Genomic DNA, 15,846 nt, shown 5'->3' with positions numbered 1-15,846 from the left:
GAGATTGAGCAAGTTATGAAAAATTAATACTTAATATAAAATAAAATATTGTCATTATGAGAGTCAATGGAGATGGTATATGAAAAATTATTTTAAAGAAATAGAACGAAATGTTAATTACATGAAAATGATAGATTATGAAAAAGAGAACTATCTCTGTTTTTTCTTAACTTTTTCGCATATCATGTTATTATTAATTATTATCTTCAAATCAAATGCTTCTACAGTCAGTAGGTCTATATTTAATTATGATAATACTGCACCTGAACTTCACTCAAAATTCTCTTGAATAATGAGTGGTGAGCATATATACTTTTTAGCATTGTTTCTTCGATTTAAATTATGTTTTAGCACCAAATGTTGCAATTTTTTGTTTTTTGTTACATTTTTTATTCATAACATTGTCTCTTGATTTCTCTATTTTTTTTTCCTGCAAGTTTAGGCTTCATATTTTAAGAAATTCACAGTTTTATCCAATATTCAATTTTACATATATTTCATGTTGATCAGATGAAACTTTAGACCTGATATTTTTTATTTAAGGTATCATGGATAAATGTAAATTTGAGAATTAAAGTAATTATAAATTAGTTAAAATTGGGAATCATAAAATTAAAATCACAGCTCAGAAATTAAAAGAGAAAATTATAATGAATATTTCTGCATGAATACCTATTAAATACATGAACATGACTAGCAAAGTTGAACACTTATATTAGACTCACAAACAAAAACATATAAGACAAATCCAGCTTATGTTTTGATGAAACAAAACACATCCAAACAATAAACAATTCAACTGAAAGAAAAACTTAACACAGTTTCCTCTCAAACTCAGGTATTGACTTGTTTGTTCTGTCCTCTATCCAAGGAGAAGTCACCAAGTGGAGGTTTTAGCTTTCAACATGAATCCAATTATGTTTTGGAGGATCTTCCTAAGGTTTTCCTTGCTATCCTCATCATCTACCACTATGGAACAACTATGTCCTGTTTGGACATGCTTGTTTTTGACAATGATACCTGTTTTTGGCCAGCACTAAAATGTTGTACTCTACAAAGAGACAAATCTAGGTAGAGAGGACCCAGAAATTCAGAAACTGCATATTCCTTGCTGCACCAGAAGAATGACAAATGAGAGGTGACATTATCAACCCCTTTTCTTGTCCATTCTTCATTCTTCAGAAACTCTTCAAAGACAAAACTTTCTTATAAAACCCCTCATAACAAACACTTCAGAGCTTTGCAACTAGCCGGGTAACAGTTTTGGATTTTTGGTTTAGTTGCAAATTAACTGTTATTATTTTGCAGTTGGTGGTGTGACTATTGATTTTCTGTCCAGGTTTCACCTCATGGACTCAGGTAATGATTTTTTTTTGGTTTTGTTTTCATGGCTAAAGAGAATGCTGCATTGAGAACAGAAAACAATAGAAAGAAAGTTGAAACTGTTCATATGCTTCACTTGGTTCTCCTAATGATGTGATAGTTAAATAGTTGTTTGAAAGTTTTAAGCATTTCCGAAGTAATGGAAAGAAATCCAGAGCATAACACTGTTGTTAGAAGTGTAATACTGAAGTCACCAAAATTGAAGTGAAATTCTGAACTAACAGAAATAAATAAGTAACCAATTTGGTGCATGATAAGTTGATCAATTACTCAATATGAGATAGATATCTAGGCAGGCATTATTATTACTGTTTACTTTTCCATATGAAAAATATACTTTTCTCTTCAACTAACTTCTCTTCTACACAGTGTGAGTTTGATGAAAGAGCAGAAATAATTACCCCATGAAGTTGATGACTTTTTTATAGTAAGAATTTTGCTTTTAAGGGTCTTACTTATGCTGATTCCAACTACTATGGATTGAACAGGTTCACCATGCCAGTGGTTGAGGGAGTTGAGATTGGATTCCCAGGGATTAAATCCAATAAGCCTTCTTATTGACTGTGCCAAATGTGTTGCATCAGGAAGCATCAAGAATGCAGATATTGGGCTTGAGTACATATCTCAGATTTCATCTCCTGATGGCAATGCAGTGCAAAGAATGGTGAGTTATTTCAGTGTAGCACTTGCACACAGGATAATAAAACATTTACCAGGTGTGTATAAATCTATCAGTCCCTCAAAAACATCACTCTCTCAAGACGATATCCTTGCTGAGAAATGCTTCTACGAGCTGTGTCCCTTTTTGAAGTTCTCATACCTCATCACAAACCAAGCCATTGTGGAGGCAATGGAATGTGAAAAAGTGGTTCACATCATTGATCTTCATTGTTGTGAGCCAGCTCAATGGATAGATCTTCTACTCACTTTCAAAAACCGTCGTGGAGGTCCACCCCATCTGAAAATCACAGGCATCAATGAATCGAAAGAAGTGTTGGAGCAGGTGAACTTTCATGTGACATCAGAAGCTGGGAAGTTGGATTTTCCTTTGCAGTTCTACCCAGTTGTTAGCAAAGTGGAAGATGTTGACTTTGAGAAGTTACCTGTTAAAACTGGAGATGCAGTTGCAATAACTTCTGTTCTTCAGCTGCATCTGCTTCTTTCCACTGATGATGACATGGGTGGAAGAATCTCACCAGCAGTGGCAGCAGCATCCATGAATCTGCAGAGAGCAGTGCATTTGGGCCAAAGGACTTTTGCAGAGTGGCTTGAGAGAGATATGATCAATGCATATATATTGAGTCCTGATTCTGCATTGTCGCCTCTTTCCTTTGGTGCCTCACCTAAGATGGGGAATCTTCTGAAGGCCATGAGAAAGCTGAATCCAAAACTTTTAGTGGTGACTGAGCAAGAATCAAATATGAATGGATCAAATTTGATGGAGAGAGTTGATAGAGCATTGTACTTTTACAGTGCATTGTTTGACTGCTTGGACTCCACTGTGATGAGAACTTCAGTTGAGAGGCAAAAACTTGAGAGGATGCTTTTTGGAGAGCAGATAAAAAATATCATTGCTTGTGAGGGAGTTGAGAGAAAGGAAAGACATGAGAAACTTGAAAAATGGATTCCAAGGCTTGAAATGGCTGGTTTTGTGAAGGTGCCATTGAGCTACAATGGGAGGATTGAAGCAAAGAATCTGTTGCAGAGATATAGTAATAAATACAAATTTAGAGAAGAGAATGATTGTTTGCTTGTTTGCTGGAGCGATAGACCATTGTTTTCAGTATCTGCTTGGAGTTTTAGGAGATGAATTGTTCATATATATGTGCTGGATTTGCATTGCCATGGATTTCAAGAGGTCTAAAATGAAGGAATCAACAAGACAAGAAGGTGGATGGGTTTTTATTTTCATCTTTCTTTCTTTTTAAGGTTTTTAATTGTTTCTATGTATAAAGGGTTTTACGTTTTTGGTCTCTAGAGCTGCTGCTGATGATTTCAAACAGCCAAACAACAAATCCATCTTGTATTCCTGTTGATGTTAATATCAATTCATTTCAGTAAAATATTCACTTTTAATTCTCACCTGGGCTAATATGCCAACAAAATTTGTTTGTATCACTGCTCTTGGTTTGTATCTCTTTCAGTAATATCAGTAACAGAAATAACACTAGCTAAAACTCCTTTTTATTCACAATAGCTGAAAGTGGTGGCGTTATCAATAAAAACTGTAAAATATTTTTGAGAAACTAGGCATACAATTAGATGGCATGAATGCATCATTTTAAAGGCAACTTGTACCGGAACAAACTCCCAATTGAGGGCTAAGGGAATTTTTGCTCTCAGCAACTTGTACCGGAACAAACTCCCAATTGAGGGCTAAGGGAATTTTTGCTCTCACAGACGACATCAATATTCAAATATCAAGTTCATTGAGAAAATGTTCAGGCATCAGATCCACATACAATGCCAATGTTCCGTATCTCAATAATCCCACAACGTTTACGAGTGGAGACCAAAGACAATTTAAATTAACCTTCCTCCTTCAATCTTTGAAGGATAAGAAGGTTTGGCTTCCAATATAGACAATACTTCGGATGCGATAGATATTTTACATGACAAGACATCTTATTCATCAACATCTCTTATGACCGTCAAATGCTTCAAAAATATCAATATAGTGCAATTCATCAATATAGTAGTTATTATCTAGAACTCCACTTTTTGTTCCTATTCCATGTTTTGACCCTACTTGGTACCTAGATTTAACCGATTCACATATCCATAATCTCGTGAAATACTCATCATCTTCAGCATTGCTTTGGAAAGGACTCTTGCTTTTATGCGGTTACATTGCATATACTTTAGTAGATTTCCATGTCCATATAGGAAAATTACAAGACATTAAGCCTTGCTTTCTCCTTCAGCATATATAGCATTGTTTAGACCTATAGTTGATGACTTTAGTTTTACATAAGAAGGTCGTGTATCTCAAAACACAAGGCAACTTTGTTTGAATACTGCTCCCTTGTGGTATATTATACAAAACCTATGTTTATCCTTAAGATAAAATTTATACTATTGACAAATGGTGCTAGAACATTTTTACATAAATCAACATATTATATTTTATCTACATTTGGTCTCTTAGGAGTTGTCTCATTCTCGCTCCATAAACTAGGGAGTAATGGAGACACCATGTTTGTTTCCTTTGCAAACAAACTTCTTCTAACAATGTCCTTATCTGTGACTACTAGATAACCTTTTATATGCAGCTAAACAATACTGGTTTGGAGGACACTAAGACACTACGACGCAAGGAACCGTTTAGACATTGTTGGATTGTACTTGAATTGGACTTAGACACCCGATTTGTCCAGCTAAATGCTCATCTTATTGGGTGAAGCAACCAATTATGGTCGAAATCAATGGTGACAAGAACAACTCTTTTCATTGTTCCTAACTTGATGCAGATGTCGTTCATGACAAGAATTTTAACTTCTACTGGTTTGCTTAACCCATAAAACCCAAGATCATATTCTCTGTGAAGCTTTACTTGCACTCATAGGTACTTCAAATGCTCTCGGAATGTTCATCTGTGTTCTGCAATAGGATTGGCAATGTAGTGAGAACTAGAGAAGTTGCTTGGTGGTGTACATTGTCTTTTGGCTGCCCAACGACAAACTTATGGACACAGGTAATATACTCTCTCTACAGAGTACAACATTTTACATATCCCATGTAACCTTGTTTTTCTACGAACTTACAACATTTTACATAGTAATAATGTGTTACAAAAAGCTATCTCTTATATGTTAGATTCACCATACCCGTGGCTCAAAGATATGAATGGGGAAGATAGGGATAAATACCTGGCCCGTATTCTTAATGCATGTGCCAAGTTTATTGAATCAGGAAGCATCATGAATGCAGATACTGGACTGGACTATATTGCTCACATTGCATCCCCTTATGGTGATGCAATGCAAAGGGTAGCCACCTATGTTAGTGAGGGTTTAGCTTTCCAAGTTCTGAAAAATTTGCAGGGAGTACCTAAAGCTGTCAATTTGTCAAAGACAATGTCAACCTCGGAAGAACAACTTGTCAAGAAGACATTCTATGACCTGTATCCATTTTTAAAGACTGCATATGTAATCACAAGTCATGCCATTGCTGAAGCTGTTGAAGGAGAAGAAGTGATCCATGTCATTGATCTCTGTGCATCTGATGCTGCTCAGTGGATTTATCTTATGCATAGATTAAAAGAAAGCCTGAGGAGCCCCTCAGTTCTGAAAATCACAGGCATACATGAGAAGAGGGAAATTCTAGAGCAAGTGGACACTCAACTAAGAGTAGAAGCTAAAAGTTTAAACTTCAAACTCGAATTCAATGCTATTGTAAGCAGTTTGGAGAATCTCGACCTTGAAGAATTGCCTGTGCAGAAAGGAGAGGCTCTTGCAATCAGCTCAGTGCTTCAGCTGCACACTCTTCTGGCCACTGATGATGCAGTGGTCTGCATCAGGAGCTCGCAGGAAGAACCAATGCATCAAAGGACATTTGCTGAGATGCTTGGGAAACAAAAGACCTACCCCAGTTCTGAATCATCGTTGTTACAACTTCCTCTGTGTTCTACTTCAACCAAGATGATGCACTTTCTAAAGGGCCTGTGGAAACTCCAACCTAGAGTGATGGTGGTTACTGAACAAGAATCCAATGTGAATGGCTCTTTGACAGAAAGGGTTGACAAAGCATTGGACTTTTACGGTGCATTGTTCAACTGTTTGGAATCAACTGTTTCAACAACACTAGTACAGAGAAACATCATGGAAAGGACTCTACTGGGGCAAGAAATAAAGAACATTGTTGCAGGTGAAGGAGTTGAGAGAAAGGAGAGGCATGAGAAACTTGAGACTTGGATCCCAAAGCTAGAAATGGCCGGGTTTGGGAAGAGACATATCAGCCATCATGGGATCATGCAAGCATCAAAACAGTTGCATGGATATGGAAATGGATACAGACTCTGTCCAGAGAATAATTGTTTGTTTGTATGCTGGAATGATAAACCTCTCTTTTCTGTGTCAGCATGGACAGTTCAGAAGATGAATAACATGGTTATGTAAGAAAGGGTATGGCAGTGCCATGCACATCTGATAGGGCATAAACTATATTGGGTTCAGTTATCCCTTAAACGATAGTGCAATTTGTATCTATTTTTATCTATAAATTTGGATGTTTGGTGTTAGTCCTTTTGATTTAAGCAATTCTATGACGGCGAAGCAAACCACATTGAATGGTCACATGCTTCTTGGACTGGATTGTTTGAACAACTAGTTCTCTTATGCATATTGAATGGTCTGTTTTTAGTAGTTTTTTCTTTTATATATGAAACACAGATCTAATAGTTCAAAAGAGAATCCAAAAAACTCCCAAGTTCAAACAAGCAACTGATATTTCTGAATAAGTGGTGTTGTTCCAGTACCTAACCAAAGAGTAACTACAGTACCGGTAATAAAAAGACCAGTATTTTCTGTTGTTTTTTTTTTTCTAGATGAATCGTAGATGCAAGCGAGAGGTGAAAGATGAAGCCAGAAACCCAGAAAAGGTCTGGTACACGACATTAACCATGGCGCACAGTGACATTGTACTCCACCACAAAATGCTCGGGGGTAGAAATTTGATCGACACTGTTGGCTATAGCATAGCCGGTGGCGAACCTGAACACGCCGGTGCCACCGACGATGGGCATCTCTCTGTTCTGCTCCGATATGGGGTTCCGGCCGAGCATGCTCAAGGAGCTTCCGGCGTAGTCCCCTTCCGTGAAAGCGAAATTGATGAGCATGAACATGCCCAGGTCGTTGAGAGAGGCCAGGCCAAAAAGCCCCTGGGCCCTCCCAACGGGCTTGGAGCTGAGGTCCGGGCCTTCCGTCATGGGATCGTCCATGACGAAAGTGGAGCCGAAGCCGTTGGGGACGTTCTTGGGGGTGGCCACGATCTGCACAATGGAGGGGTTCTTGGCGCTTCGAAGATCATGGTAGAAGAAGTGAAGGTGAGTCTGTTTCTGCGAAGAACGCTGAGTTTCTGATGGAAGTTCGATGTGGGATTCGTGAGAGAACGATGCTTGAAGATGGTTTGGGAGTGTGGAGAACAGAGCGAGAGAGAGAAAGAACAAGAATCTAAGAGGAAGACCCATTGTTGTTAGCTCTTCCATTGTTGTACCAGGGTTGTGCTTAGATAAAGTGTTCACTTGTACAGAGAGTCAACATTTGTTTGATACTGTGTTTCATTTTTTTATTACCCACGAATTTTGCGAGGGACAGAAAAGCAAGATGGAGACCCTTTTTTTTCTTTTAAAATATTAACTAAATAAAATAAAATAATGATATTTACTTTTTCAAACATTTTTGTCATGAAAATTTAATATGAGAGACACTTGTCATGAGCGAAACGTTTGCGATGACACGTGAGTTAAAGTTGTATTATAACCCTTGAGATTCAATCTTGAAAACTGTGTTTATAAATTCGAAAGTATATATATATGAATAAGCATGGCACACGTTTTAAATATAAGAATAAGCATCCATTCTCTAAACGCTAATAAATATTTTTATATTTTTAAAAATAAATCTCAATGTACTTAAAATATAATTTATTTCTTCCATACAAATTAATTAAACTATAATGATAACATATCAGAGTTATATATATATATATATATATATATACACACGAGGATCTTACGAAAAAATCAAAATAATATATTTAAAATTTAGATACATTTTAAAGAAATAATATAAAATTTCTCGACAATATTATAATGATTCGAATATTACAAAAAGATCTCTCTAATCATAGGTGGACCTTCTTATAGATATAGGGGAGTCATGGCTTTCCCGGTAAGGCTCACTTTATTTTTTTTCTTTTCTGTCATAATTTTAAGGACCTATCATAATCAGATGGGTCTAAGACTGACCCATAGGGTGTCAAGGCCCCTAAAGTAGCCAAAAACTCTCATTCTGCACTCACTTGCGAAAACAACCACCCTACACTCTCTTTTGAACTGCTTTCAGAAGCTCTGCTAGGATTTGGACCTCCTTCCTCTTCAATCTAGCTCGACTTCGTTCCCGCGTCATGTAAGTGGTCTTCAACCCGTATACTCTTTCCCCTAGTCGTATTTTCGTGTTTTTAGTTAGGGTTCATCGTAGGGAGCTTGTCTTAAATCTGTTCCATTGTTTTTCAGCTCTCGAATCTACTCCTAGAGCTACTATGCTCAACTGTTTGGGTGTCAAAATCGTTTGACTAGCTTTTTCCATGTAAGGGAAGCTAGGGTTTCGTTTGTTCTTTCGATTTTCCACTTGTTTTATTCGATTGGGAATCTGTTAACATATCATTTGGTTCATATGGCTAGCTGTTGCACGCGTGAACAGTGGAGAACTCTAGTATTTTCGCCTAGGCGAGCCAATCTCGCCCAAGCGAGAGTACCAGAAGTTGCTCCTTGGAACTTGCACGAGTTGTCGCTCAGACGACAAGCTCCTGTTTTGAGTGATAGTCCATCTCGCTCAGGCGAGGAGGCATCGCCTAAGCGAGAGAACGCGAATGCCACTGTTCCCACTTTTCGAGCTCTCGCCTAGGCAAAAGGAGCTCGCCTGAGCGAAAGACCCCTCTCGCTTGAGCGAGACCTTTCAGCCTGAGCGTGAACTGGGCGAGAATGTGCCCAGGTCCTGTTTTCTTCTCTATTCTTGGATGTTTTCCACATGTTTGCTTGGATTACTATGTTAAATCATGAAATGAGTGATTTTGCATGTATTGAATGGTTTATGGGTTGGAATTGATGAGTTCGGCATGTAACATGAATGGGATGGTTGGTTATAAATGTTGATATGGAATTGGTATGTATAATGACTTTATGTTGGTTGGAGAAACATGATTTTGGTGTGGTTAGGATGTAATTTCATGAATCTCTAGATGAGATCTCATGGTGGTGCCTCATTGATCAGGATGTAATTCCACGAGGATTTCGTGGTGGTGCCTCATTGATCATGACGTAATTTCATGACCCATATTAATGGGAGCTCGTGGTGGTGCCTCATGCTTAGGACGTAATTCCACGAAATTTGTGGTGGTGCCTCATTATATAATTTAGTAAGGATTCAAGTAAGGATTGCATCCTGACACTCTAAAGAGTTAGTGAGTCTCACGTAGAGCGTACAGACTCAAGTGGTATGAGTAGTAGGAGGCCTTAGTCTTTGGCAGGATAATGGCCTTAGATGTTTGAAGGCTAACCTTGTGAGTGGTAGGGTGAAACTCATTAGCAATTGGCTCTACAAATAGGCCACCACAAGTGCAAGCATCTGGTGAATCCGACTAATTATATGTATCCGGATAATCGTGTCTTGAGTCGTAGTGTCTTGTTTGTGAGTCTTCACATGCTTGGTTGATGTATGTATCTCTGGCTATACAATTGTATGCAATGGTATGATAAATCATTTTTCTACACTAGCTTACCCTTTCTGCTTGTTTGTATGTGCTATGTGTGGTTTTTCTACTTTTACGATGACCATCAATTTATTTATGTGAGCAGATGCGAGAAATCCTCGTGGTCATCAAGAAGATGGAGATTCCGCTGCTTAACTTGTCTTGGGTCGAATCCCGCTCTCCGAGTTTCTTTTTTGGGCTATGGCCCTAATATTATTTTGCTCTTAGAGCACTTGCCTTAATGTTATTAAACTTCTTTCTCTGTCTTAATATTGGCATCGTGGTGTGTCTTAGTTTTCCTTCTAAACACTATTGGATAACTGTAAGGAGTAGCGTTTGTACTCCATGACTTTGTCCTTTCATTATTCATCATAATGTTTCATTTAATTATGCTATTACTTAAATGGGACGTTACATCCCCAATTTTTTTTAATTAATTTTTTATATATATTTTTTAATATTATATATATATATATATATATATATTATTTATATTAATTTTTTAAAATTCTTCTTAAAATCTCATAGTCTTTTATCTTTATCCTTTTTCTTTTATATCTCCAACTTTTTCTCACCTGTCCCTTTATATCAATCTTCACCCTCCATTTCTCATTTTCTTAAAATAAAAATGCAACATGGTAAAATTAAGGAGTTAAATAATATTTTAGATCGATCAATTTCTTCTTTTGAATAAGTTTATTTTGTACATTTTTCTTAATATGTTTTTCTTTTACATGTGATAAATTTGTCTACTTACTACTAGGCGGTGATAAAATTATTTTTTCCAAAATAGGCGAGATGAAACAAGTTTATATTAGAAAAATTATGATGAAGAGTAAAAGAATTTGATTTTTTTTCAAAAGAAATGCTTGTGATGAAGATGAAAAAAATGCATCTATATATATTGAATTTGAAAAAAAATCTAATTCGGCACCCCTAAATATTTTGTCCAAGTTCTGTCGCTGTCTCTAATACAACAAATTTTATTTTAATATCATTCAAAAGATGTACAAACATAAATCTGTCTTATTTTCATCTTTACGTATCTTCCTTTTTATTATTTTTTAATTTTTTTTAAAAATGAATATGCTCTTTTACTCTTTATCCATGTACTTTTTCTAGTTAATTTTTTTTATCAAAATTTAATAAGACATTGAGAGACTTAATTATTAAAGAAAAATTTATGATAACTAAGTCACAATTAGAAAAGTCATGAAAAAACACATAAGACAAAATTTTACTTTCTATATCCATAAAAAGTTAAATCTACACAAAACTCATGAAATGAAAAAATATTATTTATTAAACTAATATTTCAGTATCAAGTGAGACAAATAGAGATATTTTTTTCTTCTTCAGTAATTGAATAGAACATATGAGAAACAAGAATAGAAAGAATGAGTTTGTGTCTAAGTTTATATTTCTCTTCAGAAATAGAAGAAAACATGTGAGAGTGAGAATATGAGAAACTCAAAGATAACGAAAGAAAATATAAAAAATATTTCAATAAATTTATTTATTATTTAATTTTATGTTTTATTATTTATTAACATTAAATGTTATATATAACTATATATAAAAAGGATTCAATTATAAATTTACTTTGTATATTAACCTAATGATATTATAATATTATCACCTATTAATAAAATATTATATATATTTAACAAATTCATACATATATACACAACAAAATAAAAAAAAATATATATATATATACACTAGTATTTTATAAAAGAAATAAACTTTTACTTAATTTAATTTATATTAATATATTACATCACTTTAAAAAAAATCTAAGAAGGTCATGATCCTAAAAACATTAAACTCCGCTAATATATATATATATATATATATATATATATATATATATATATATATATATATATATATATGATTATCTATTTATTTTTCAAGTCTATTATTTTCACGACTATCTCTTCTCATGTCATAAGTTTAATTCAATAGAATTTTACAAGTACGAAAGTTTATATTCAATATTCACACACTTTAGTCTTATTGAGTTCAATAAACATAGAAACATATTTATTATTTACACTTATTTAACAAATGGAAGAAAAAAAATTAATTTCAAAATTTTATATTGAAAGGTCTAATGCTAATTAGAGGCCTAATGTTAATTGATGGTTTAGTACTCAACTACATGATTACATCTCTCACAAAATACTAGCGTGTTAAGGACATGTTCTCCTACAACATCAACAACTAAGATTTTTTTTTTTTTTTTTTATCGACAAAAAACTTGAAGTACTCCAACACATACAATCATATATATATATATACATATATATATATATATATATATACATATATATATATATATATATATATATATATACATATATGTACATATATGTACATATATGTACATATATATATACATATATATACATATATATATATATATATATATATATATATATATATATATATATATAATACTATATTAAGTAGAAAAAAAATTACATCAACATTTCTTGATTTCTAATCCTTCCTATTGTTATTGTTTATAACAATGTACCTTCAAGAAACATCATACTCCCACATCTCTTTATACATATATTCCACAAAAGAAAAAATGTCATAAGTTCAAAGAAGGATTGAAATTGATTTTGCCTATTCTTCATTTGTTGGCATGAATGTTGTTGGTGTACTCCCTATATCACAATAACCAATTTGTGGTTGAACCCATAATTAAACTACTTCAATTGGATCCATGTTCTCCTCATGACTAAAAGATTTGTTTGAAGCATTATTGTAATCTTTTCTCTCCCCTGTTAGATTTTCAGATTGTCTTTTTTCACATTTCATGCATAGCTAAACAAGAAACCTAAGGAGGGAAAACTAGCACTATCTAGTTATCTTCCTCTCCATATTAAAGATAAAGAGACAAATGTAGAGTTTATTTGCATACTCTATTACAAAATAAGGTGATCTAATTTTATTGCATCTATGCAAGTTTCTACAACAAATAACCTTGAACCCACACTATAAATAGAAAGGCATACATTTGTCGACCTTAATATCATTTCATCAATCTCATGCATTCCAGTGGATATACACACCATTATGGATATGAAAATGGTAGGTTTGAAATTTTATATCTCATCCACATCCAAGTTTTCAGTTGGACCAAACAAAATATTTCCTCCATATCAACCCTACCATTCCTAAAGACCACATTATTCCTTTGATACCATATGTTCCAGATTAGAGCAATTCAAACTCCTTTCCATATTTTTTTGCATTAAGATTCATTACATATAATAGATTACGATATCACTTTCTAACTTTCTTTACAAGTTATTCAACTTCTATATGTTTAGGGTTTTGGGGTTTTGGAAAGATTGAGAATCATACTTAGATCCTTAACAAATCAAATTCTAACAACTAAACACGGAAAAGAAAAATCAGATGTCACCAAATTGGAGTTCTCAAAGAATAAAGTCGGTGAAACTTAATATGTGTTTGGTTTTGTGTTTATCATCTTGAAAATGAAAATAACCATAGGCTTGATAAGATTCTACGTAGTAAACTAATGCAATAAAAAAATAAGTCATTTGTTGGGTTACAAGTCATGACATGAGATATAACATGTTCAGTTATGAAAACAGTTAGGAAATCTATTAATTCACCGCCATGTCCATGTTGTATAACTTATAAGGAAGCAATCACAAATAAAATGTTTCTTAATTTTAACATTCAACTTTCTATATTCAAACAGTTGACACAAGGCCATATAAACTTCATTTCATCATCACTTCTACCCTCATTATGTTGCGCAAATTGTATAAATTCTTCAACTCATTTCTCATACTTACACTGATACGTGATGAATTAATCCAATCCTGATTTATATGTATATATACTAAAATTGTGTGACCAATTTCATTAATCTTTGGATGAATGATAATGTCTCTTTTTTATTCAATGTGACCCTATGCCATTCAAGAAGATTCACTTTTTATATTGGTACAAATTGATTTTAAAAAACATATATTAAATTTCACGAAATTTTGTCAGCATTTTGCATTGGTCTTCAGGTTACACGAAATAAAAGTGATTATGGACCACAATCAAATATGCATATGAAGATCAATACAAAACATGGTTGACAAATATTCACAATTTTTAAGATGTGTATACTAAAATATATATGCACTGATAAACTACTAAAGAGTGATTAATCTTCTTAAATTGTCTAATTGGACAAGTGAAAATTCAATACATATAAATTATTAGTATTGTCTCCCCTTATATTAAATAAAAAAAAAACAATTTCTTCAAAATCAAAATTCGGAGACCGTACATAATTTTCGTATTGAATCTCAAACGGGAAAATAAGACTAACTCAATATAAGAAAATCAAACAACACATTTAAGCAAATAATTAACCACATATATATAACATAAAACTAATACACAAAAGACTACAAAATCATAAGCTCATATTAGAAATAGGAACATGTGAGCATGAAAAGCGAATGACAATGGGATGATGCAACAATACCCACGTTTTCAAGAGCTACACAGTCCCAGTCCCACCACAATGCAACAATACCTGATAAACAATACAATCGCAAAAACATAAGAGACAATAAAAAATAACAAAAAAACAAAGCAAAACAAGCAAAAACCTCAACAAAGCGAACATAACAACCCAAATCACAAAAATAATTATACAAAATGCGAAAAAAGGGAAATGCATAATTTTTCGCGTTTTCAACTAACCACTACATGCAAGGAGAACGTGGTGGCGCGCAACAGTGGCTGGCAGTGGGGAAGAAGGCGCTACGATTGCGTGAGAGGCAGAGAGAGAACGAAGTAGCTTTGAGGAAGATGAACAATGGTTGGCGGCGTGGAAGGAGGCATGACAGTGGCAACGATCAACGATGGCTACATGGAATAGGAGCAGCGCGACAGTGGCTGGCGTGAAAGCCAAATCAATGTGGTGGCGTTCGATGGTGGCTGGCGGTGTGGAATGAGGCGCGACAGTGGCGATGTGGGAGGAGCAACGATGGCGCGAGTAGTAGAGAGAGAACAAAGTAGCTGATAGAAGGAAGATGAAGAACAATAAATCATAATTTTTGAACCTTAATTAACATTATGGCCTTGATTCAATTTTTAATCAAGGGAAAAATGTACCCTTGGTCCCGGTTCCCTTGCCACCTAAGGCCAAAAACCTCGCTCCCAGTGACCCTTTTGAAATATTAACTAATTTTTTGGCTTTGAGTCAGAAAAACTGAAGCCTATAAAGATGTTTGACACCAATTATTTAGGAACCGAAGCATAAAATAATGTTTTGCTTCAGTTATTAAGTGAATTGAGGTAAAAAAAGTTGACAAAAATTGCAAAAATGCCACTACATTTTTTATATACTTTGATTTTCCGAAAATCAAAGCATACAATGTGACGCATAATCCCCAATATGCACCACCGGTGTCACTTGTATGGGCCACACTCTCACACAATACTCTATGCATGTATTTTATCTAGTTTTTATGTTCATTTTTTTTTTTTAGTTTTGTATATATTTTTCATCTAATTATATAATAATGATATAAAAAATGTACACTATCAATTTATATACTACTTAGAGAGAGAGAAAATCCATAGACAGTTTTAAGAAAGAAAAAAAAATATAAAACTATGTTTTTATGTTAAAATTATTTTATAATCTAAACCATATAAAGTAAGATGTTAAGTGATGAAAAACTAAATAAGATTTTTATATTAAGTTTTGTAGAGTAATTATTATGAACCAAGACTAAGAAATTACGGTAAATCGTGCGTTAATATCTAGAGTAACATATTAAACTAGTATTATAATATTATAAGAGCGACTAAAACTATACATATTTTCAATTTTTTTTCTTCTTTTCGTAGCCATCTAATAATTTTTTTGCCACGTCAATGCAAAAAGTATCGGGGAAACACGAAAAAGAAACACATATACAATATGAAAAATGACTT

General features: G+C 34.0%; 1 protein-coding gene and 2 pseudogenes across 1 annotated transcript; 2 read left to right on the top strand and 1 right to left on the bottom strand.

Moving 5' to 3' along the window:
* Positions 1-1,872: 1,872 nt before the first annotated feature.
* Positions 1,873-3,409, top strand: LOC114173140 (GRAS family protein TF80-like). Its single transcript, XM_028057382.2, has one exon. It carries the CDS (start codon positions 2,045-2,047, stop codon positions 3,191-3,193), a length of 1,149 nt encoding a protein of 382 aa, XP_027913183.2. The 5' UTR covers positions 1,873-2,044; the 3' UTR covers positions 3,194-3,409.
* Positions 3,410-5,225: 1,816 nt separating this feature from the next.
* On the top strand, positions 5,226-6,500 carry LOC114187335 (GRAS family protein TF80 pseudogene; annotated as a pseudogene).
* Positions 6,501-6,811: 311 nt separating this feature from the next.
* On the bottom strand, positions 6,812-7,650 carry LOC114173148 (dirigent protein 21 pseudogene; annotated as a pseudogene).
* Positions 7,651-15,846: the final 8,196 nt, after the last annotated feature.

The sequence above is a fragment of the Vigna unguiculata genome, chromosome 1 (genome assembly GCF_037176805.1).
Source record: "Vigna unguiculata cultivar grain cowpea cultivar isolate G323 ecotype 2 chromosome 1, ASM3717680v1, whole genome shotgun sequence".
NCBI lineage: Eukaryota > Viridiplantae > Streptophyta > Magnoliopsida > Fabales > Fabaceae > Vigna > Vigna unguiculata.
This window is presented reverse-complemented; position numbering and strand designations above follow the sequence as displayed.